General features: G+C 41.2%; 1 protein-coding gene across 4 annotated transcripts in view; it reads left to right on the top strand.

The window, feature by feature from the left end:
• The first annotated feature begins 940 nt into the window (after nt 1-940).
• LOC125659442 (cell growth-regulating nucleolar protein-like) overlaps nt 941-23806 on the top strand; it is a 32361-nt gene continuing 9495 nt past the window's right edge. Inside the window, exons 1-6 of one of the 4 annotated variants that reach the window (XM_056148771.1) lie at nt 941-1057; nt 17012-17060; nt 17607-17731; nt 21407-21527; nt 22334-22441; nt 23262-23345. In XM_056148771.1, the coding sequence (XP_056004746.1) occupies nt 17607-17731; nt 21407-21527; nt 22334-22441; nt 23262-23345 (438 nt within the window). In that variant the 5' untranslated portion in view covers nt 941-1057; nt 17012-17060. Of the gene's footprint in view, nt 1072-16935; nt 17061-17166; nt 17293-17569; nt 17732-21406; nt 21528-22333; nt 22442-23261; nt 23346-23806 lie in introns of those variants that run through there. The other 3 variants (XM_056148770.1, XM_056148769.1, XM_056148768.1) reach the window with 3 other exon arrangements.

Genomic DNA, 23806 nt, shown 5'->3' on the forward strand with positions numbered 1-23806 from the left:
GTTCTGGGAACCAAGTTTTTCTATTAATAAAAAATCCGTCGTTTTTCAACCTCTCATTGGCCCCCAGGGTGAAAATGAAACCTGAAATCTTGCATATCAATTAGGACATCACCAATTACTTTTCAAAAGATGATTTGGCTACTGTGTAAAATATAAAAGGAATTCTGGGAACTAGGGATTTTTGTTGAAAAAAAAATTACCATAGGCTATTGCGTAAATTGTTAGAGGACACCAGTTACCTTGGCTACAGTCTGATTAAAACCACCACCACCACCACCCCCTTCTCCTATCGTAGTCATTCGATAGGAGAAGTGGGGCGGGGGGGGGGTGTTATAAGACTGATTTGGCTACTGCGCAAAAAGTATGAGGAGAAAAAACAAACAAACAAAACAACATAAATTATTTTTTTTACCCTCTCCCCCCCCCCCCCCCAAAGGTAGAATTGAAAATTCCGAAGCCGAAAATTCCGAAGCCTGATTGCACATTTACAGAATACTACCTGGCAAATGATTATATATATGTTAACCCTTGTGATAAAAGATGAGTTTGAGGAAAAAGAAAATGTGACCGACGAACGGATGGACATGGGTAACAACAATGCTAGCCAGGTAGGGGCAACACATGGGCAGATCCAGAAATTTAGACAAAAAAATATCCTTCTACAAAACATCAAGCAACTTGGGTTTTAACATTCTTTTTCCAATATACATACAATTTTGTACGTGATATAAATATTTTGATTGTCTGAAGCTGCGCTCTGTGTTTTCTGATAGAAAAAAAAATCGACAGAAATTTGCCATCTATCTAAAATACACCATCTGACAGTACTCCAAAATGATTGTATTAAAATTCTGACGTGATCACTTTTGTGAACTACGAACATTTTACAGCTTTAATTTTTGTTTTGGGTGGGTTTTTTTTTTGTTTGTTTATTTTTGTTTAACGGGGGTCTAGAAGGCTGATAGCATTTACAGCCGTATGCAATATATCGGGAATAAAAATTGTAAACTAGACGGATTAGTATTTTAGTTTAGTTTGTTGTTTTCCGCCACATGGAGTTTTAAAGCCTAAGTCAAGCTAGCGGACAATAAGCTAGCGGCCAATAAGGATTTTCCCTAATATTTATCGCTTAGAAAATGTACGTATAACGAACCCGACAAAAAAGTACTCTCAATATACGGCGCCTAGCGCCTAAACTAGGACATGTGTCACTCAGGTGACCACAGGGCATTTTAGGGCATTGACCCCTCTAATAGATTCTGACCCCAAAAGGGTAAGTATAGGCACCGATTTGGAGCACGGCGGCGCCAAACATACCCTATTTTTACTATCTAACTATATGCGATAGGGGTCTAGGTACGGCGCCTAGCGCCTAAACTAGGACTTGTGCCACTTAGGTGACCACAGGGCATTTTAGGGCATTGCCCCTCTAATAGATTCTGACCCCAAAAGGGTAAGTATAGGCACCGATTTGGGGCACGGCGGCGCCAAATATACCCTATTTTTACTATCTAACTATATGCGGTAGGGGTCTAGGTACGGCGCCTAGCGCCTAAACTAGGACTTGTGCCACTTAGGTGACCACAGGGCATTTTAGGGCATTGACCCCTCTAATAGATTCTGACCCCAAAAGGGTAAGTATAGGCACCGATTTGGGGCACGGCGGCGCCAAATATACCCGATCTAACTATATGTGGTAGGGGTCTAGGTACGGCGCCTAGCGCCTAAACTAGGACTTGTGCCACTTAGGTGACCACAGGGCATTTTAGGGCATTGACCCCTCTAATAGATTCTGACCCCAAAAGGGTAAGTATAGGCACCGATTTGGGGCACGGCGGCGCCAAATATACCCTATTTTTACTATCTAACTATATGCGGTAGGGGTCTAGGTACGGCGCCTAGCGCCTAAACTAGGACTTGTGCCACTTAGGTGACCACAGGGCATTTTAGGGTATTGACCCCTCTAATAGATTCTGACCCCAAAAGGGTAAGTATAGGCACCGATTTGGGGCACGGCGGCGCCAAATATACCCGATCTAACTATATGTGGTAGGGGTCTAGGTACGGCGCCTAGCGCCTAAACTAGGACTTGTGCCACTTAGGTGACCACAGGGCATTTTAGGGCATTGACCCCTCTAATAGATTCTGACCCCAAAAGGGTAAGTATAGGCACCGATTTGGGGCACGGCGGCGCCAAATATACCCTATTTTTACTATCTAACTATATGCGGTAGGGGTCTAGGTACGGCGCCTAGCGCCTAAACTAGGACTTGTGCCACTTAGGTGACCACAGGGCATTTTAGGGCATTGACCCCTCTAATAGATTCTGACCCCAAAAGGGTAAGTATAGGCACCGATTTGGGGCACAGCGGCGCCAAATATACCCTATTTTTACTATCTAACTATATGCGGTAGGGGTCTAGGTACGGCGCCTAGCACTTAAACTAGGACTTGTGCCACTTAGGTGACCACAGGGCATTTTAGGGCATTGACCCCTCTAATAGATTCTGACCCCAAAAGGGTAAGTATAGGCACCGATTTGGGGCACGGCGGCGCCAAATATACCCTATCTAACTATATGCGGTAGGGGTCTAGGTACGGCGCCTAGCGCCTAAACTAAGACTTGTGCCACTTAGGTGACCACAGGGCATTTTAGGGCATTGACCCCTCTAATAGATTCTGACCCCAAAAGGGTAAGTATAGGCACCGATTTGGGGCACGGCGGCGCCAAATATACCCTATTTTTACTATCTAACTATATGCGGTAGGGGTCTAGGTACGACGCCTAGCGCCTAAACTAGGACTTGTGCCACTTAGGTGACCACAGGGCATTTTATGGTATTGACCCCTCTAATAGATTCTGACCCCAAAAGGGTAAGTATAGGCACCGATTTGGTGTACGGAGACGCCAAATATACCCTATTTTTACTATTTGACTATATGCGATAGGGGTCTAGGTACGGCGCCTAGCGCCTAAACTAGGACTTGTGCCACTTAGGTGAAAACAGGCCATTTTAGGGCATTGACCCCTCTAATAGATTCTGACCCAAAAAGGGTAATTATAGGCACCGATTTGGTGTACGGAGACGCCAAATATACCCTATTTTTACTATTTGACTATATGCGATTGGGGTCTAGGTACGGCGCCTAGCGCCTAAACTAGGACTTGTGCCACTCAAGTGACCACAGGGTGTTTTAGGGCTTTGACCCCTCTAATAGGATCTGGCCTCAAAAGGGTAAGTATTGGCACCATTTTGGGGTAAGGAGACGCCAAATATATCCTATTTGCACTATATGACTCTATGCATTAGAGGTGTAGTTAGGGTGCCTAGATGAACCGCCTAAACTTGGACTTGTGCCACACATGTGATTACAGCCCAATTTAGGTATTCAACTCCCTAATATGATCTGACCTGAAAAGGGTAAGCAAAGGCACCGTAAATATATTTTTTTATGTACAAAACCATATTGTTTTCATAATTCTTTAAAATTGGCAGCGGTTGTCGTCAAGGTGATCCAATATCTCCTTATTTATTCAACCTTTGTGTCGAAATTTAGGCCATATGATACTACAAAACAAAAATATCAGGGGCATTAAAATAAAGAAAGAATTTGTTTAATACAATATGGAAATGACACAGTTTTATATTTTGGATGGATTAGAAAAAAGTCAAAAGTGCTCTTGATCTACTATTTCAATTTTCTAAATTTTCAGGTTTAAAACCCAATATTTCCAAAACCAAATCTGTTTGGATTGGCTCTATAATTAATACTGAAGATACTTTCTGTAGTCATACTGGATTACAATAGAGAAGAGAACCATTCACAGTTCGAGGTATAATAAAGCTTAATTTTGATAACAGGCTTACAGCTATTTAGTAAGAAATAACCCAATGGTCAAAAAGATATATTTCTCCCATAGGATAAATTACAATGGTGAAAAGTTTATTTCTATCAAAATTCCCAAACCAAGTTTACAGTGGATATAGCAACTTATAAAAACTAAAGCCAGAAATCATGAAAAATGACCCTGTTTCCAAAATTTAAAATCTTTTGGGGGTCAAAAGGCTTCAAAATCTGCTTTCTAAAACAATTAATTTTATCCAATTTCCTCTACGCGCTTTCTTTCTACGGGCTTCTAAATATAGCAATGAAATGAATGCATTTACATTGTAACGTCATTTTGACGTCGTTGTATTGCTAAGGTAGTTAATTAACTAAATCAAAATTTACTCGAATGGCGTAAACGAGAAAAACTGTATCATTTAATATTATTAAGTTCTTCATTAAATTTCCTCGTGTACATGTATTTCAGATACAATGAGTATTCATTTTGATAATAAATATGACATTGTATGGAAAAAGCATTGTGTTCTGCATGTTAGCTTGTGAAATGCAATGAGGATGCCAGTGTTGTATCGTTCATATTCAGTTGATTTGTTGACATTCTCACAAAGATTCCACAAGATATGACAAAGGGTTTCATAAAATACATGTACATGATTTATTAGATACAAAAGACAATTTATCAGCTACCAGAGTATCACAAATGATTACTCAATTCAGATTCCATTTACTAGATATGAGGGATTGAAACAAGTTATTGTACACTTTCAAACAATACGATAGAGCTTTAAGTTGGGAGCCTAGCGCCCAAACTAGGACTTGTGCCACTCAGATGACCACAGGGCATTCAGGGTATTGGCCTTTTTAATAGGAACTTACCTCAAAAGGTTAATAGAGACACCATTTTGGGGCACGGAGGCCCCAAATATACATTATTTCAATAATTTTTATGGAAATTATCTCTATGACCTAAAGAAGTTTCTGGTTGTTCATATTTCATTTTTTAGAATGTATTCCTCTTAGTCTTTATTTAATTGGTTTTATTGAGAATTATGGGTAATTCTTTACTTGTTTTAAACAAATGTAAATTCAGTGTATATAGAATACATGCCAACAGTTTCATTATTCGATATACCCTTCGATCTCTTTCTTTGTTACTACATGTAGAATCTGTACAATTAAGTTTCAATTCCTGGATTATGCGGCGGACCAGCGCACTGCATGGAAACAACAACTTTGCAATCACCCATAGATATACGTCCATGGCCTGGAGTTTGGTGTCGATAAAGTACACCACAGTCAATGATTAAAGAGGTCTGAAAATGGACCGAGACTCGGAAGGCACATGGTGCGACCCCAACAGCCCCAAATTGAGGGCGGAAAATGTTACCCCAGGGGGTCCCTTTTCTTGCCTGTATACCCTTTTAGCGGACTCTTCAAACATTAAGTTGTTATTAACCTTCATTATGACCCTACATGACGTAAAATTAGGAACTTTCAGGTGAGCTCAATTGTACTTTATACCCTATGTGACCCTTTTAAGGGTTCTATATGTTTGACTGTTGTTTTCTACCCGTCTATCAGCTTTCTATTCTTTAATCACCCAATATTCAATTATTAGGGAAGTCTGAATAGGGGCCCTGCTCCTGGTAGGACCAAGGTGGTACCCCTACCGCCCCAAACTGAGGGTGGAAGATAATAGCCTAGGGGAGGGGTCTCCTTTCTTGTCTGCATAATCTTTTTGTGGACTCTTCAAAGATTAAGTTGTTATTAGCCATCATTAAGACCCTACATAAAGTAAAACTAGGAACTTTAAGGTGAGATTATTTACCTTCAGAGGCCTATGTGACCCCTTTTAAAGGTTCTATATGTTTGACTTCATTGTTCTCTAGTCTTTTGTCAGTTTTGTTTTATTCCAACACCATATAGTCATTTATTAGAGAGGTCTTAAGTGGTCTCACCGTTTGGTGGCCCCAGGAGGTACCCCTACAACCCCAAACCGAGGGCGAAAAATGATAGTCGTAGGGGTCCACTTCCTTGTCTGCATACTCCTTTTGTGGACTCTTCAATCATTATTTTCTTATTAACGTTCATGTGATGTAACGTCAGGAACTTTCAAGTGAGCTCAATAGCCTTCAAGTATGAAACTTGGTAATTAAAAATTTGTTAATTAATTGTTTGAAAAATTATCAATTCTGATTTATTATGTGTTACCTTTTAGTATTCCGTCTGAATACTCGAAGTACTTTGTTGAACTTTCTTATTGGCTGCTATCTTTTATGGTCTTATTGGATGCTGGTTTGTGGCTGCTAACTTCAGCCAAGTCGTAGCTAGGACTGTTAAAATGTGTAGAACCGAAAGTTTCACTGAAGCGCCGAAGGTGGCGAGGGTTAGGTGCGGGAGGGGTGTTTCGGGGGACCATCTCCGAGAACCCTTAATTTTAGACTTTAAATAAATCTTCCACATACTCTATCAGAGATGCGTAAAATTGCGTATCTGCCACGTAAGGGGTTAATGGACCCTTCTCCAGTTTCATATGAAAGCCAACAAAAATAATCTATCATATCTGAAATGTACACTGAAGTAATTCAGACATGTTCCTATAATTTTCTATCATCTTGATGCCATGTAGAATATATATATATATATATATATATATATATATATATATATATATATATATATATAATTAATTATCATCATCGTCATCATCATCATCATCATCAATTGAAGTTACGCTCCTGCGTGGCAGTGATTGAGTGATACGAAGTGCACATTTTCAAAAGTTTTCTCCATAAAAATGGAGAAAGTAAACCTTGTTTTTATCATAGATATAATACAACCTGTTAAAACTAAGCGTAATGAAGAATTTGGTAACGTAAGCTTTACTATTTAGGACCGCAATGGTAAGCGCGCCACCAACTTCCGGTGTAAGGGGAGTAACTGCAAAAATGTAGGTCTGAGTAAGTAGCTCTTAAGAATCCTCTGGTTAACTTTTCATTTACTTTTATTAAAATATACTTATCTCTTAATAATTGCAAAGTGACATACAATAATGTTTTGAAATTGAAATAAATGTTTTACAATTTCCTAAATTTTCAAACCTTGCAAATATTTGTGTCAGTATCCTTTATAGAAAATAACATTGATTTTGAGCGTGTTTACTGGCATAGTTTTGCTGATATAACATTTATTAATATGACATGAGTCACACTACTCTTTTGATATTGATAGGTCTGAACAGTATGGAGCGCCATATTAACATAAACTGAAATAATGGAAGATATCTTCAATTATTTGAAGATATCATCAATTCATTTGATGCGCGCAACAATTTAATTAAAAGATCTCTTCAAATAATTAATGATATCTTCAATTCTGAATTATTGCTCGCATTAATTGAAGTGATGATAGCAATAATTCTTCAGCTGAATTGATGCGCACTTGATTTAATTAATGATCTCTTCAAATGAATTAATGCTATCGACAATTGAATTGATGCGCTACAATTTCATTGAAGAGAGCAATAATTGATATATTGTGCGCATTAAATCAATTGATAAGAGCAATAATTGATTTAATGCGCGCATTAATTCTAATATGGCTCTCTTCAATTGAATTAATATCTTTAATTTATTTGAAGAGAGCAATAATTCTTTTAGAGAGAGCAACTATATAATTAAAGATATTAATGATCTCTTTAATTGAATCGTTGCTCTCTTTTAAAGAATTGATGCGCGCATTAATTCCTTATACAAAAGCATTGTAAATAATTAAAGATATCTTCAATTGAATTAAAGAGATCATCAAATTATTTATATCGAGCTCTAAATTAATTATTGCGAGCAATATTTCTACGAAATTGATGCCCTCATCAATTGAATTGAAGAGAACAATAATTGAATTCCATTATTGCTCTTATTAATTCAATTGCATTGATACGCGCATCAATTGAATTGAAGAGAACAATAATTGAATTAATGTGCACATTAAATCAATTATTGCTCTCATTAATTCAATGGATGCGCGCATTAATTCATTTGAGGAGAGCAATAATTGAATTGAAGCGTGCATTAATTCATTTGATGAAAGCAATAATTGATTTAATGCGCGCATTAATTCAATTAAAGAGAGCAATAATTGAATAAGATATCTTCAATTATTTGAGTGTATGTTAATTTGGCGCTCCATAGAACAGCAGCATTGAAAAAAACCCGAATATTGTGCGATGAAATTCCTAAATACATATCTAAATACATTATGTCCATCATCTTTCAAAATTTACTAATAATTAGGTTTACTTCATATAAATCTGTTATTTTTATATCAATATCTACATATGCTGGAAGTGCACATGTCACAAAATTCCATGGAATGATGAATACTACGTTCTGCTAAATTTTCAAATGGAGTATCAAGAATTTAAACAATTCCGTTCTGAAATAGAACATCCTCCAATGATTTAGAAATAACAATCTAGTACGTTGGGGAGGGGGTCATTAGTGGCGGATTTAAGGTAAATCGTGGTCTCTTGTTTAGAAAAATGTAAACGATAAAAAAAGCAATAATTAATTCCTCTCTCAGAGCAATAAATGACAAAATCTTTTGATTTATTGAATTACTTTTATTGGGAGAACTTACATTTTTTCCAAAACCCCTTAAAATTTGCGTCATTTTGTTGATTTCCCTCTATCAAAAATGACAGAAAATAGTAAACATTTCCACATAGAAGACATATTTGAAGCCCAATAAAATCTGTAAAATCCGTAAAATCTAGGAGGTTCCGGGAGCCTCCACCAGGGCTTAGCCCTGGACCCACTGGGGGTCTCAAGGTGCACCCCCCCCCCCCCCGACCCCTGCATCATGAAGTTGCGCCTTCTAACCCCAATTTCTGGATCCACCCCTGGTCATGCTAATAAAGTGATTGTAAAACGTGGTACTTTGCATAAAACTACTTTGGTGTTTATACATAGAATTAATACGGCATTACTGAAAAAATCCAAATTTATTTTACATTATTAGACCTGATTAATTTTTCTCTCATTGTATGATTGAACATATTTATGATTTTTACGTAAATCATAACAAAGACACGTGTCTGCGCCAACCACGTGGGTCCTCAAACAGGGCCCATTTCATTTCAAACATCAAACACTGGTCTATCGAGTATTCATTGATACACGACAAATATTCGTACGAATTAATGTACATCAGATTTGGCACGGTGTGAAAGGGATAGTTTCGCACTATAGACCCGGTCAACTTTCTCAAAAAATAAAAATATCTCATATTTGAAGGGATATTACATGTGTAAAAATTCATGAAATAATTTAGGGAAACGTGTCAAGTATACCTAAGTGGCACAAGTCCTAGTTTAGGCGCTAGGCGCCGTACCTAGACCCCTAACGCATATAGTTAGATAGGGTATATTTGGCGCCGCCGTGCCCCAAATCGGTGCCTATACTTACCCTTTTGGGGTCAGAATCTATTAGAGGGGTCAATGCCCTAAAATGCCCTGTGGTCACCTAAGTGGCACAAGTCCTAGTTTAGGCGCTAGGCGCCGTACCTAGACCCCTACCGCATATAGTTAGATAGGGTATGTTTGGCGCCGCCGTGCCCCAAATCGGTGCCTATACTTACCCTTTTGGGGTCAGAATCTATTAGAGGGGTCAATGCCCTAAAATGCCCTGTGGTCACCTAAGTGGCACAAGTCCTAGTTTAGGCGCTAGGCGCCGTACCTAGACCCCTACCGCATATAGTTAGATAGTAAAAATAGGGTATGTTTGGCGCCGCCGTGCCCCAAATCGGTGCCTATACTTACCCTTTTGGGGTCAGAATCTATTAGAGGGGTCAATGCCCTAAAATGCCCTGTGGTCACCTAAGTGGCACAAGTCCTAGTTTAGGCGCTAGGCGCCGTACCTAGACCCCTACCGCATATAGTTAGATAGTAAAAATAGGGTATGTTTGGCGCCGCCGTGCCCCAAATCGGTGCCTATACTTACCCTTTTGGGGTCAGAATCTATTAGAGGGGTCAATGCCCTAAAATGCCCTGTGGTCACCTAAGTGGCACAAGTCCTAGTTTAGGCGCTAGGCGCCGTACCTAGACCCCTATCGCATATAGTTAGATAGTAAAAATAGGGTATGTTTGGCGCCGCCGTGCTCCAAATCGGTGCCTATACTTACCCTTTTGGGGTCAGAATCTATTAGAGGGGTCAATGCCCTAAAATGCCCTGTGGTCACCTAAGTGGCACAAGTCCTAGTTTAGGCGCTAGGCGCCGTACCTAGACCCCTACCGCATATAGTTAGATAGTAAAAATAGGGTATGTTTGGCGCCGCCGTGCCCCAAATCGGTGCCTATACTTACCCTTTTGGGGTCAGAATCTATTAGAGGGGTCAATGCCCTAAAATGCCCTGTGGTCACCTAAGTGGCACAAGTCCTAGTTTAGGCGCTAGGCGCCGTACCTAGACCCCTACCGCATATAGTTAGATAGGGTATGTTTGGCGCCGCCGTGCCCCAAATCGGTGCCTATACTTACCCTTTTGGGGTCAGAATCTATTAGAGGGGTCAATGCCCTAAAATGCCCTGTGGTCACCTAAGTGGCACAAGTCCTAGTTTAGGCGCTAGGCGCCGTACCTAGACCCCTACCGCATATAGTTAGATAGTAAAAATAGGGTATGTTTGGCGCCGCCGTGCCCCAAATCGGTGCCTATACTTACCCTTTTGGGGTCAGAATCTATTAGAGGGGTCAATGCCCTAAAATGCCCTGTGGTCACCTAAGTGGCACAAGTCCTAGTTTAGGCGCTAGGCGCCGTACCTAGACCCCTACCGCATATAGTTAGATAGTAAAAATAGGGTATGTTTGGCGCCGCCGTGCCCCAAATCGGTGCCTATACTTACCCTTTTGGGGTCAGAATCTATTAGAGGGGTCAATGCCCTAAAATGCCCTGTGGTCACCTAAGTGGCACAAGTCCTAGTTTAGGCGCTAGGCGCCGTACCTAGACCCCTACCGCATATAGTTAGATAGTAAAAATAGGGTATGTTTGGCGCCGCCGTGCCCCAAATCGGTGCCTATACTTACCCTTTTGGGGTCAGAATCTATTAGAGGGGTCAATGCCCTAAAATGCCCTGTGGTCACCTAAGTGGCACAAGTCCTAGTTTAGGCGCTAGGCGCCGTACCTAGACCCCTATCGCATATAGTTAGATAGTAAAAATAGGGTATGTTTGGCGCCGCCGTGCTCCAAATCGGTGCCTATACTTACCCTTTTGGGGTCAGAATCTATTAGAGGGGTCAATGCCCTAAAATGCCCTGTGGTCACCTAAGTGGCACAAGTCCTAGTTTAGGCGCTAGGCGCCGTACCTAGACCCCTACCGCATATAGTTAGATAGTAAAAATAGGGTATGTTTGGCGCCGCCGTGCCCCAAATCGGTGCCTATACTTACCCTTTTGGGGTCAGAATCTATTAGAGGGGTCAATGCCCTAAAATGCCCTGTGGTCACCTAAGTGGCACAAGTCCTAGTTTAGGCGCTAGGCGCCGTACCTAGACCCCTACCGCATATAGTTAGATAGGGTATGTTTGGCGCCGCCGTGCCCCAAATCGGTGCCTATACTTACCCTTTTGGGGTCAGAATCTATTAGAGGGGTCAATGCCCTAAAATGCCCTGTGGTCACCTAAGTGGCACAAGTCCTAGTTTAGGCGCTAGGCGCCGTACCTAGACCCCTACCGCATATAGTTAGATAGTAAAAATAGGGTATGTTTGGCGCCGCCGTGCCCCAAATCGGTGCCTATACTTACCCTTTTGGGGTCAGAATCTATTAGAGGGGTCAATGCCCTAAAATGCCCTGTGGTCACCTAAGTGGCACAAGTCCTAGTTTAGGCGCTAGGCGCCGTACCTAGACCCCTACCGCATATAGTTAGATAGTAAAAATAGGGTATGTTTGGCGCCGCCGTGCCCCAAATCGGTGCCTATACTTACCCTTTTGGGGTCAGAATCTATTAGAGGGGTCAATGCCCTAAAATGCCCTGTGGTCACCTAAGTGGCACAAGTCCTAGTTTAGGCGCTAGGCGCCGTACCTAGACCCCTATCGCATATAGTTAGATAGTAAAAATAGGGTATGTTTGGCGCCGCCGTGCTCCAAATCGGTGCCTATACTTACCCTTTTGGGGTCAGAATCTATTAGAGGGGTCAATGCCCTAAAATGCCCTGTGGTCACCTAAGTGGCACAAGTCCTAGTTTAGGCGCTAGGCGCCGTACCTAGACCCCTACCGCATATAGTTAGATAGTAAAAATAGGGTATGTTTGGCGCCGCCGTGCCCCAAATCGGTGCCTATACTTACCCTTTTGGGGTCAGAATCTATTAGAGGGGTCAATGCCCTAAAATGCCCTGTGGTCACCTAAGTGGCACAAGTCCTAGTTTAGGCGCTAGGCGCCGTACCTAGACCCCTACCGCATATAGTTAGATAGGGTATGTTTGGCGCCGCCGTGCCCCAAATCGGTGCCTATACTTACCCTTTTGGGGTCAGAATCTATTAGAGGGGTCAATGCCCTAAAATGCCCTGTGGTCACCTAAGTGGCACAAGTCCTAGTTTAGGCGCTAGGCGCCGTACCTAGACCCCTACCGCATATAGTTAGATAGTAAAAATAGGGTATGTTTGGCGCCGCCGTGCCCCAAATCGGTGCCTATACTTACCCTTTTGGGGTCAGAATCTATTAGAGGGGTCAATGCCCTAAAATGCCCTGTGGTCACCTAAGTGGCACAAGTCCTAGTTTAGGCGCTAGGCGCCGTACCTAGACCCCTACCGCATATAGTTAGATAGTAAAAATAGGGTATGTTTGGCGCCGCCGTGCCCCAAATCGGTGCCTATACTTACCCTTTTGGGGTCAGAATCTATTAGAGGGGTCAATGCCCTAAAATGCCCTGTGGTCACCTAAGTGGCACAAGTCCTAGTTTAGGCGCTAGGCGCCGTACCTAGACCCCTACCGCATATAGTTAGATAGGGTATGTTTGGCGCCGCCGTGCCCCAAATCGGTGCCTATACTTACCCTTTTGGGGTCAGAATCTATTAGAGGGGTCAATGCCCTAAAATGCCCTGTGGTCACCTAAGTGGCACAAGTCCTAGTTTAGGCGCTAGGCGCCGTACCTAGACCCCTACCGCATATAGTTAGATAGTAAAAATAGGGTATGTTTGGCGCCGCCGTGCCCCAAATCGGTGCCTATACTTACCCTTTTGGGGTCAGAATCTATTAGAGGGGTCAATGCCCTAAAATGCCCTGTGGTCACCTAAGTGGCACAAGTCCTAGTTTAGGCGCTAGGCGCCGTACCTAGACCCCTACCGCATATAGTTAGATAGTAAAAATAGGGTATGTTTGGCGCCGCCGTGCCCCAAATCGGTGCCTATACTTACCCTTTTGGGGTCAGAATCTATTAGAGGGGTCAATGCCCTAAAATGCCCTGTGGTCACCTAAGTGGCACAAGTCCTAGTTTAGGCGCTAGGCGCCGTACCTAGACCCCTACCGCATATAGTTAGATAGGGTATGTTTGGCGCCGCCGTGCCCCAAATCGGTGCCTATACTTACCCTTTTGGGGTCAGAATCTATTAGAGGGGTCAATGCCCTAAAATGCCCTGTGGTCACCTAAGTGGCACAAGTCCTAGTTTAGGCGCTAGGCGCCGTACCTAGACCCCTACCGCATATAGTTAGATAGTAAAAATAGGGTATGTTTGGCGCCGCCGTGCCCCAAATCGGTGCCTATACTTACCCTTTTGGGGTCAGAATCTATTAGAGGGGTCAATGCCCTAAAATGCCCTGTGGTCACCTAAGTGGCACAAGTCCTAGTTTAGGCGCTAGGCGCCGTACCTAGACCCCTACCGCATATAGTTAGATAGTAAAAATAGGGTATGTTTGGCGCCGCCGTGCCCCAAATCGGTGCCTATACTTACCCTTTTGGGGTCAGAATCTATTAGAGGGGTCAATGCCCTAAAATGCCCTGTGGTCACCTAAGTGGCACAAGTCCTAGTTTAGGCGCTAGGCGCCGTACCTAGACCCCTACCGCATATAGTTAGATAGGGTATGTTTGGCGCCGCCGTGCCCCAAATCGGTGCCTATACTTACCCTTTTGGGGTCAGAATCTATTAGAGGGGTCAATGCCCTAAAATGCCCTGTGGTCACCTAAGTGGCACAAGTCCTAGTTTAGGCGCTAGGCGCCGTACCTAGACCCCTACTACCGCATATAGTTAGATAGTAAAAATAGGGTATGTTTGGCGCCGCCGTGCCCCAAATCGGTGCCTATACTTACCCTTTTGGGGTCAGAATCTATTAGAGGGGTCAATGCCCTAAAATGCCCTGTGGTCACCTAAGTGGCACAAGTCCTAGTTTAGGCGCTAGGCGCCGTACCTAGACCCCTACCGCATATAGTTAGATAGGGTATGTTTGGCGCCGCCGTGCCCCAAATCGGTGCCTATACTTACCCTTTTGGGGTCAGAATCTATTAGAGGGGTCAATGCCCTAAAATGCCCTGTGGTCACCTAAGTGGCACAAGTCCTAGTTTAGGCGCTAGGCGCCGTACCTAGACCCCTACCGCATATAGTTAGATAGTAAAAATAGGGTATGTTTGGCGCCGCCGTGCCCCAAATCGGTGCTATACTTACCCTTTTGGGGTCAGAATCTATTAGAGGGGTCAATGCCCTAAAATGCCCTGTGGTCACCTAAGTGGCACAAGTCCTAGTTTAGGCGCTAGGCGCCGTACCTAGACCCCTACCGCATATAGTTAGATAGGGTATGTTTGGCGCCGCCGTGCCCCAAATCGGTGCCTATACTTACCCTTTTGGGGTCAGAATCTATTAGAGGGGTCAATGCCCTAAAATGCCCTGTGGTCACCTAAGTGGCACAAGTCCTAGTTTAGGCGCTAGGCGCCGTACCTAGACCCCTACCGCATATAGTTAGATAGTAAAAATAGGGTATGTTTGGCGCCGCCGTGCCCCAAATCGGTGCCTATACTTACCCTTTTGGGGTCAGAATCTATTAGAGGGGTCAATGCCCTAAAATGCCCTGTGGTCACCTAAGTGGCACAAGTCCTAGTTTAGGCGCTAGGCGCCGTACCTAGACCCCTACCGCATATAGTTAGATAGGGTATGTTTGGCGCCGCCGTGCCCCAAATCGGTGCCTATACTTACCCTTTTGGGGTCAGAATCTATTAGAGGGGTCAATGCCCTAAAATGCCCTGTGGTCACCTAAGTGGCACAAGTCCTAGTTTAGGCGCTAGGCGCCGTACCTAGACCCCTACCGCATATAGTTAGATAGTAAAAATAGGGTATGTTTGGCGCCGCCGTGCCCCAAATCGGTGCCTATACTTACCCTTTTGGGGTCAGAATCTATTAGAGGGGTCAATGCCCTAAAATGCCCTGTGGTCACCTAAGTGGCACAAGTCCTAGTTTAGGCGCTAGGCGCCGTACCTAGACCCCTACCGCATATAGTTAGATAGTAAAAATAGGGTATGTTTGGCGCCGCCGTGCCCCAAATCGGTGCCTATACTTACCCTTTTGGGGTCAGAATCTATTAGAGGGGTCAATGCCCTAAAATGCCCTGTGGTCACCTAAGTGGCACAAGTCCTAGTTTAGGCGCTAGGCGCCGTACCTAGACCCCTACCGCATATAGTTAGATAGTAATAGGGTATGTTTGGCGCCGCCGTGCCCCAAATCGGTGCCTATACTTACCCTTTTGGGGTCAGAATCTATTAGAGGGGTCAATGCCCTAAAATGCCCTGTGGTCACCTAAGTGGCACAAGTCCTAGTTTAGGCGCTAGGCGCCGTACCTAGACCCCTACCGCATATAGTTAGATAGTAAAAATAGGGTATGTTTGGCGCCGCCGTGCCCCAAATCGGTGCCTATACTTACCCTTTTGGGGTCAGAATCTATTAGAGGGGTCAATGCCCTAAAATGCCCTGTGGTCACCTAAGTGGCACAAGTCCTAGTTTAGGCGCTAGGCGCCGTACCTAGACCCCTACCGCATATAGTTAGATAGAGGTATGTTTGGCGCCGCCGTGCCCCAAATCGGTGCCTATACTTACCCTTTTGGGGTCAGAATCTATTAGAGGGGTCAATGCCCTAAAATGCCCTGTGGTCACCTAAGTGGCACAAGTCCTAGTTTAGGCGCTAGGCGCCGTACCTAGACCCCTACCGCATATAGTTAGATAGGGTATGTTTGGCGCCGCCGTGCCCCAAATCGGTGCCTATACTTACCCTTTTGGGGTCAGAATCTATTAGAGGGGTCAATGCCCTAAAATGCCCTGTGGTCACCTAAGTGGCACAAGTCCTAGTTTAGGCGCGCTAGGCGCCGTACCTAGACCCCTACCGCATATAGTTAGATAGTAAAAATAGGGTATGTTTGGCGCCGCCGTGCCCCAAATCGGTGCCTATACTTACCCTTTTGGGGTCAGAATCTATTAGAGGGGTCAATGCCCTAAAATGCCCTGTGGTCACCTAAGTGGCACAAGTCCTAGTTTAGGCGCTAGGCGCCGTACCTAGACCCCTACCGCATATAGTTAGATAGTAAAAATAGGGTATGTTTGGCGCCGCCGTGCCCCAAATCGGTGCCTATACTTACCCTTTTGGGGTCAGAATCTATTAGAGGGGTCAATGCCCTAAAATGCCCTGTGGTCACCTAAGTGGCACAAGTCCTAGTTTAGGCGCTAGGCGCCGTACCTAGACCCCTACCGCATATAGTTAGATAGGGTATATTTGGCGCCGCCGTGCCCCAAATCGGTGCCTATACTTACCCTTTTGGAGTCAGAATCTATTAGAGGGGTCAATGCCCTAAAATACCCTGTGGTCACCTAAGTGGCACAAGTCCTAGTTTAGGCGCTAGGCGCCGTACCTAGACCCCTACCGCATATAGTTAGATAGTAAAAATAGGGTATGTTTGGCGCCGCCGTGCCCCAAATCGGTGCCTATACTTACCCTTTTGGGGTCAGAATCTATTAGAGGGGTCAATGCCCTAAAATGTCCTGTGGTCACCTGAGTGACACATGCCCTAGTTTAGGCGCTAGGCGCCGTATATTGAGAGTACTTTTTTGTCGGGTTCGTTATACGTACATTTTCTAAGCGATAAATATTAGGGAAAATCCTTATTGGCCGCTAGCTTATTGTCCGCTAGCTTGACTTAGGCAGTTTTAAAAAAAAGTAAACTTTAAAAAGTAGGCCTACTGAAACGGTTAATGTAAGTCAGTTTATTCATTTGGTTCCAAGATATATGTGTATTGTAACACAATAATCGAATTGTAAACAAAATTCCATAGAAGTGAAAGCATCACACGCGCAACAAAAGGAGTGAGGATTTCATGAATTTTCACGTGTTGTACGATGACTCTTACCCCTGCTTTTATATTGTGACATGTGCGGGGGATATAAAAGCGGGGGAATCAGAGGAATCTCGGATTACACACTACAGTGTATTCAAAACTTAATTAATATTGAAAAGCCGTTTGTATTTTGAAATAGATTCTACTTTCTAGCACACAGTAAATAATGTTCCCGTATATTTTGTGTTTTGAAATCGTATTTTGATATATTGTTCAAATTCAATATTAAACTGTTAAACATTTACGTTAAAACAGATGGTATTTTTCTTGTGCATTATTAAACTGTTAACCATTTACTTTAATTAAAACAGATGGTATTTTTCTCATGCATTATTAAACTGTTAACCATTTACTTTAATTAAAACAGATGGTAAACTGTTAACCATTTACTTTAATTAAAACAGATGGTATTTTTCTCGTGCAATGGTTGTGGCGATTCTCTGAAGAAAAACCAAGTAGAAAAACATTACTCAACGAAATGTCGGCAAGCCAAGTCACTGTCCTGTATAGATTGCAGCAAAGAGTTCTGGTATGTTTATCAGCACATTGCCATATTTCAGTTTTTAATATGTAGCACATGTACAGGGACTAGTATGATATGCATTGCAGTAAATATCTCCTAAACATAACTAATGTTGGTTTTGTTATATAGCCTACTATTTCCGACTCTAAATAATTAATAAAAATGATTTAATAGTGCAGTGGTTATAGAATACCTGCAGGGTTGTCACTAATGCAGGAATCTGCGTTCTAGACGCAGAAAATTCATTTGGGACGCAAGTATGTCTGATATGGTGAGTCCCGCGGATGCGTCACAGACTCGGAGTGAAAATCATAATTTTACTTAGAAGCCCTGATATTAAATAAAACTCGTAGTAGGAAAAAATTTAGGTAAAACGTTATGCTCTTGTGAACCGAGATAATACCACGGAGTTCACAGTGTCCCAATCCGACTTGTTTGTTTAGCGTCAGTCAATTAGGCGTGAATTAGAATATAATATCAAAAAGATACAGATTGTAATTAGATAAGATGCATAGTGAAAAAACTTTTGCCACTTGCAGTTATTTATTTTTATTTCCTATTTATTTATTTTTATACAAATTGGGATCTATATTTAAATATACATGTAAATGTTTTTCTTCCGGTAACCGTTTTTATTGGAATCGAAAGTAGCGTAGTTTGTAAACTTTGGTAGGTTTTACAGATTGTTGGCAAACAAAACTAGAATGCATCTATTTCATAATAATAATGATTTGATTAAAATGCTGTTTAATATTGAATAGGGTGGTTGTGATGATAGAAGATTTGGAGAAGTAATTCTGTTGGTGTGGACAATTAGTCATCCGAGGCCAAGTCGCGAATGATTACCTTTGATTTCATGCGTACAAAGTGATCACTGTTAATCCATTTTAATTGTCATACATAAAAAAGACTTATCAAATATTCATGGGACTCATCAAATTTTCATGGACTCAAGATGCTTGTAAACCACGAGTCTTGAGACTTGTCTTCAATAATTTCTAATGACAACCCTGATACCCGACTAGTAATGCAGGGGTCCTGGGTTTGATTCCTGATCCATAATCTCTCACCTTTCCTATATGCTGTGTAACACGAAGGGAGAAAGTGCAATGGATCAGACAGAGATTCGAACCCGGGCCCCCTGAATCTCTAGTCAGGTGCTCATCCAACTGAACTAACTAGCCACCGATGATGGAACCCAGCTGACCGCTACATTCTTCCCTCCTTAAATTGTCTTTGTGTTCAAAGGCACAACCAAGATTCTTTTTGCCCTTGGTAGGACTTTCGCCTGCAAGTCCAGAGGTGGTCAATGGCACCAAATGTAGCAGGAAGGGAGAAAATGCAATGGACCCAGGGTTTGACATTTACGTTTTTTAGCACTAGACCAGTCGGGCTACTTCATATGAGTTTTGCTAGACCTGACCTTACATCCACTAGCCCTGACCAACTTTCCAGAAACTGATAGTTTCTCCATATTTAAATGTACATTAAGTTTGCATGAACTAAAACGTACTTAATTGTCTCAAAATAGAGCTTTAGTCTCGTCATTCAATTTAATGCTTTCATTATCAAACACATTTTCTGTTTCTTTAAATTCTACCCGGCATGGAAATTCTCTAGTCAATTTAAAATAAAATGGCCTCAACCGTATTTTAAATCTTCCCAACTTTTTACTTTTTTTTCTCTTGGGACATCTTTCCTTGAGGACGAGAAGTCGTATTTGAATGTAGAGACATTACCGCACATATGTCAACACCGAAAAATGGCTGTTTACGATTAATTTGATAAACGCTTTCTTATATTTTATTCAAATAAACTGGGTTTTTAAAAAATGAAAATAAATTCATCTAAAACATAACTTTACACACTTTAACATCGAGTAGATGTCGTAAAACATCACTTCCGACCGCGACTTATTTATTAGAACTAAAAATAGAGATTGTGTCATCATGCGGTTCAAAATTGCTCGTAAACTCTACAGTTATTCTTTTTTAGTTAAGAATAAAATATCTTGTGGTTTAAAGTAAAGTTTCTTGTTTATTTTTTTCAACACGACCAGTCGGACTAGTAAATCGACATTTTACCCGACCGGACCTATCATTTAGTAGACTCAGTCGGTCGGACGTGCCTTAGTGTCAAACCCTGGGACCAGTCTAGGATTCAAAGCTGGGCCCCCTGAATCTCTAGTCAGGTGCTCTACCAACTGAGTTATCTGACCACTGGTGATTGAACCCGGCTGACCGCTATGGCTGCAACAGTATATGTACATGTACAACATCATATAGATTTATTTTATATAGATATACACGATATGGCATGCTTATATGATATTGCTAAAACACTGTTGTGTTATAATAATAATATAATAATAATGATTGGTTTTATATAGCGCCTTATCCAGCGTATGCTGCTCAAAGCGCTTTACAATTATCAATGTACATTATAGTATTATAGTATTATTATTATAGTATATATAGTATATATAGTATTATAGTATATAGTTATAGTATTACTATATATGACAAATCCCTCTGGTGTAGTACTCAGTACTGTAAACCAACTTTTATTTGCGTGTGAGAAAATTTCGCGAGAACCCCATCATCGCGAATATTTCTTGTCGCGACCTGGTCCATGAATGTCCGTCATAGACTCGAAAAAGGGTCGATCACGAATATTTCTCGTCGCGACCCAGTCCATAAATGTCCATCATAGACTCGAAAAAGGCTCGATTGCAAAAATTACTATCTGCAAACCAGTTGACCACAGGTGAATTGCAAAATAAAGTAGCTGTGAATAAAAGTTGGTTTACAGCATACATGCAATTTCTGAGACAGTGTTCAAGTTCAAGGAGTTGGGCTTCACCAATGGCAAATATTTTTCAAAATTGGTGAAAAGAAAATCTATGGTGGCAAGGTATGAAGCAGACAAGAGGTGTAGGTCATTAGCAGTTGTGGCTCTCTGCATTTTCATGGCTGATTATCAAGGCCATCATGTGGGTATTGAAATGCAGCATCTGCTACAAGTACACATCATTTAGTTGAATAAATTATAAATACAAATCAATTGTTATTTTTTTTATACAATCAAAGTTTTACAGCTAATGATGCAGACATTTAAGAGGATCCACCTGATTTTAAGACGGTCCACTTAAAATTATTGATCAGTGGACCTGTGATCAACCAAAGTAAAAAAAAGTTAGATGGTGAACTACAGGATAAATACACTGTGTATTTGTTATATGTGTGATAGAGAACAGAGCAGATAAGATGCCCCAGTGGTTGAATGCTGTGCAGTGTACAAAATGTTGACTCCATGACCTTGATCATTGAGTTTGACCTACTTTTGAAAAACTTTTAACTCGGCCATAACTTTTGAAAGGTTAGTTAAAAGGCTTTGAAATTTCACTGTATGTGCATTCCTTGTAACAAGGCTTTCTTTGAGGGGTACCAGAAGTACTTTGCTGACATCAGGTTTTCAGAAGCACATCATGTTTGAACGTGCACTTGGCACATGGCAAATATATAAAGATGTTATTGATAAGTAGCAAGTTTTTATTTTATTTTGATCTGTTGAAAGTGTACTATATTTGCATGGTAAAGAAAATACTTTTTGAATGTCATGTTCATGAGTATAGAAAGTGGTTTATTTTCCAGTAATTTAGCAATTATATACCTTTTTCAGGGGCCAGGAGTACAATAACCACACAAAATGTATATCTGAGGAAGAGAAATACTCAGGCAAGAACTATGTACCAAAGGCAGGGGCCAACAAAGGGGAACAGAAACAGAATCAGTGGTTAGAGGTAATGAAGCAATTTACAGTCCACAGGGCCCAACAAAGGGGGAAAATAGAATTAGTAGTTAGAGGTAATGAGGCAATTAACAGTCCACAGGGGCCAAGAGGGGGGAGGGGACAGAATCAGTGGTTTGAGGTAATGAGGAAAGTTAGTCCACAGGGGATGCTTACTCCTCCTAGGCACCTGTTCCTACCTCTCGTGTGTCCAGGGGTCCGTGTTTGCCCAACTATTAATTTTGCATTCTTTTAATATGAGATTTATAAGATTGATCACTGTTCATTATCTTCACTTTTAATGTAAAACCAGTCATTCCAGCAGGGACTTTGTACATATGTAATGCTTACATTTATGTGTTATTTGATATCAATTGTAAAATGCAGTGTGATTATTTGATTGGATTTCATCAATGCAGTTTATACCGTATTATTGGTGGGTTATTTAGCCATGTCATTTGAAGGCAGCGGTTCAATGATGCCCCAATACAATGATAGTATGCTGCTTCGGTTTAAGATTATTTGGTTCATGTGAGTTACAGATGAAAGTTTTATAAAATTGAAATAAAAAGGGAAGATAATTTTTTGTTATTGCCATTTTATATGATATTATCTGGTTTGTAGCAGTTTATGCCTTTGATAAATGATTTCACAATTTATGAAGAGTGAAATGTCCAAGACCAGGTTATATCTTGTAAAATAGTAAAGAATTAACTTCAGCTTCACAATTGCGGTTTTGAAAGCCGGAGCAGGTGAATTTAAAACAGACATTATTAAAACCACACAAACATTGCAGCATGTGTTTGTTTCCACTTTTAGCAAGTACAAGCTGCCATTGACAATGCACGTTCTGACAAGAATGTTCTGCACCTGTTGAACCAAATCAAAGACTACCCCAACATCCCAAGGAAACAGGCCAAGTTTAAGGTAACACAGGAATGGGTGCGTCTTAACAGTCAAGGGCATGCTGCGAACATGTTATTAAAAAATTAACGCACATAAGTTATTTGTTATTTTTTTGTCTACAATGAGTTAGCTCTCTTTGCTCCTGTGTAGTACTCTTTCTTTTCATTGATAACTCAGACAAGTTAGTTTTAATTGTTTAAATACATTGCTTTGTGTCAACCTCTCTCATTTCACACCACTTCAGATTTTAGCTGGTGCACCAAGATGAAAACAAATGTTTGTTTATTTAAAAGCCTGCTTAATCCAGGATGCATATTCAAAGTCTTTTAAGATTGTGTGTTAAATTGTTCATTTGTTAATAAAAGTGTCACCCAAAAATGTAACTATATATTATCGAAGTTGATAATAACATGATGAAATCGCAAAATCAAAGACCTACATGTATATATCTGTTAATTTTAGAACTTGTGACCTACATGTATATATCTCTGTTAATTTTAGAACTTGTGACCTACATGTATATATCTCTGTTAATTTTAGAACTTGTGACTTAGAATTCTGCATGCATGTAGAGGTGTGTATGTTTAATCAGGAGTTATGATTCCTAGCAATGCAGTGGAGAAAAGAAAGGTTGAGACAGTCAGAGACACTAATATTGTTACTTGGTTGAATTCCTGTTGATTGTTCTTATTCCTTTAGCTATTACTGTACAAATCAACAGTGGTCAATGAAATTCTTACTAGAGCTGGTTAGTAAATGTTTAGTTGGTGAAACTCATGTTCCTAGGAGCACGGTGAATGTATCCAGAATTAAATGATTTACCCTGTTCTTATTTTGACAGAATTTCCTGAAAAATTCCATGCGTGTTCATAAGGACTCACTGATAAACCAAGCCTGGGACCTTATTATGAATCATACATTGCAGGTTAGAAAAAAGCTTCAATCTGTGTAGATCTCCCTCCAGTCTTTTCTGTCTATAGTATCTAGATACATACAGGTTAGGAAACCTCCTGTCTATAGTATCTAGATAGATACAGGTTAGAAAACCTCCTGTCTATAGTATCTAGATAGATACAGGTTAGAAAACCTCCTGTCTATAGTATCTAGATAGATACAGGTTAGAAAACCTCCTGTCTATAGTATCTAGATAGATACAGGTTAGAAAACCTCCTATCTATAGTATCTAGATACATACAGGTTAGAAAACCTCCTGTCTATAGTATCTAGATAGATACAGGTTAGAAAACCTCCTGTCTATAGTATCTAGATAGATACAGGTTAGAAAACCTCCTATCTATAGTATCTAGATACATACAGGTTAGAAAACCTCCTGTCTATAGTATCTAGATACATACAGGTTAGAAAACCTCCTGTCTATAGTATCTA

The sequence above is a fragment of the Ostrea edulis genome, chromosome 9 (genome assembly GCF_947568905.1).
Source record: "Ostrea edulis chromosome 9, xbOstEdul1.1, whole genome shotgun sequence".
In the NCBI taxonomy this organism is placed as follows: domain Eukaryota; kingdom Metazoa; phylum Mollusca; class Bivalvia; order Ostreida; family Ostreidae; genus Ostrea; species Ostrea edulis.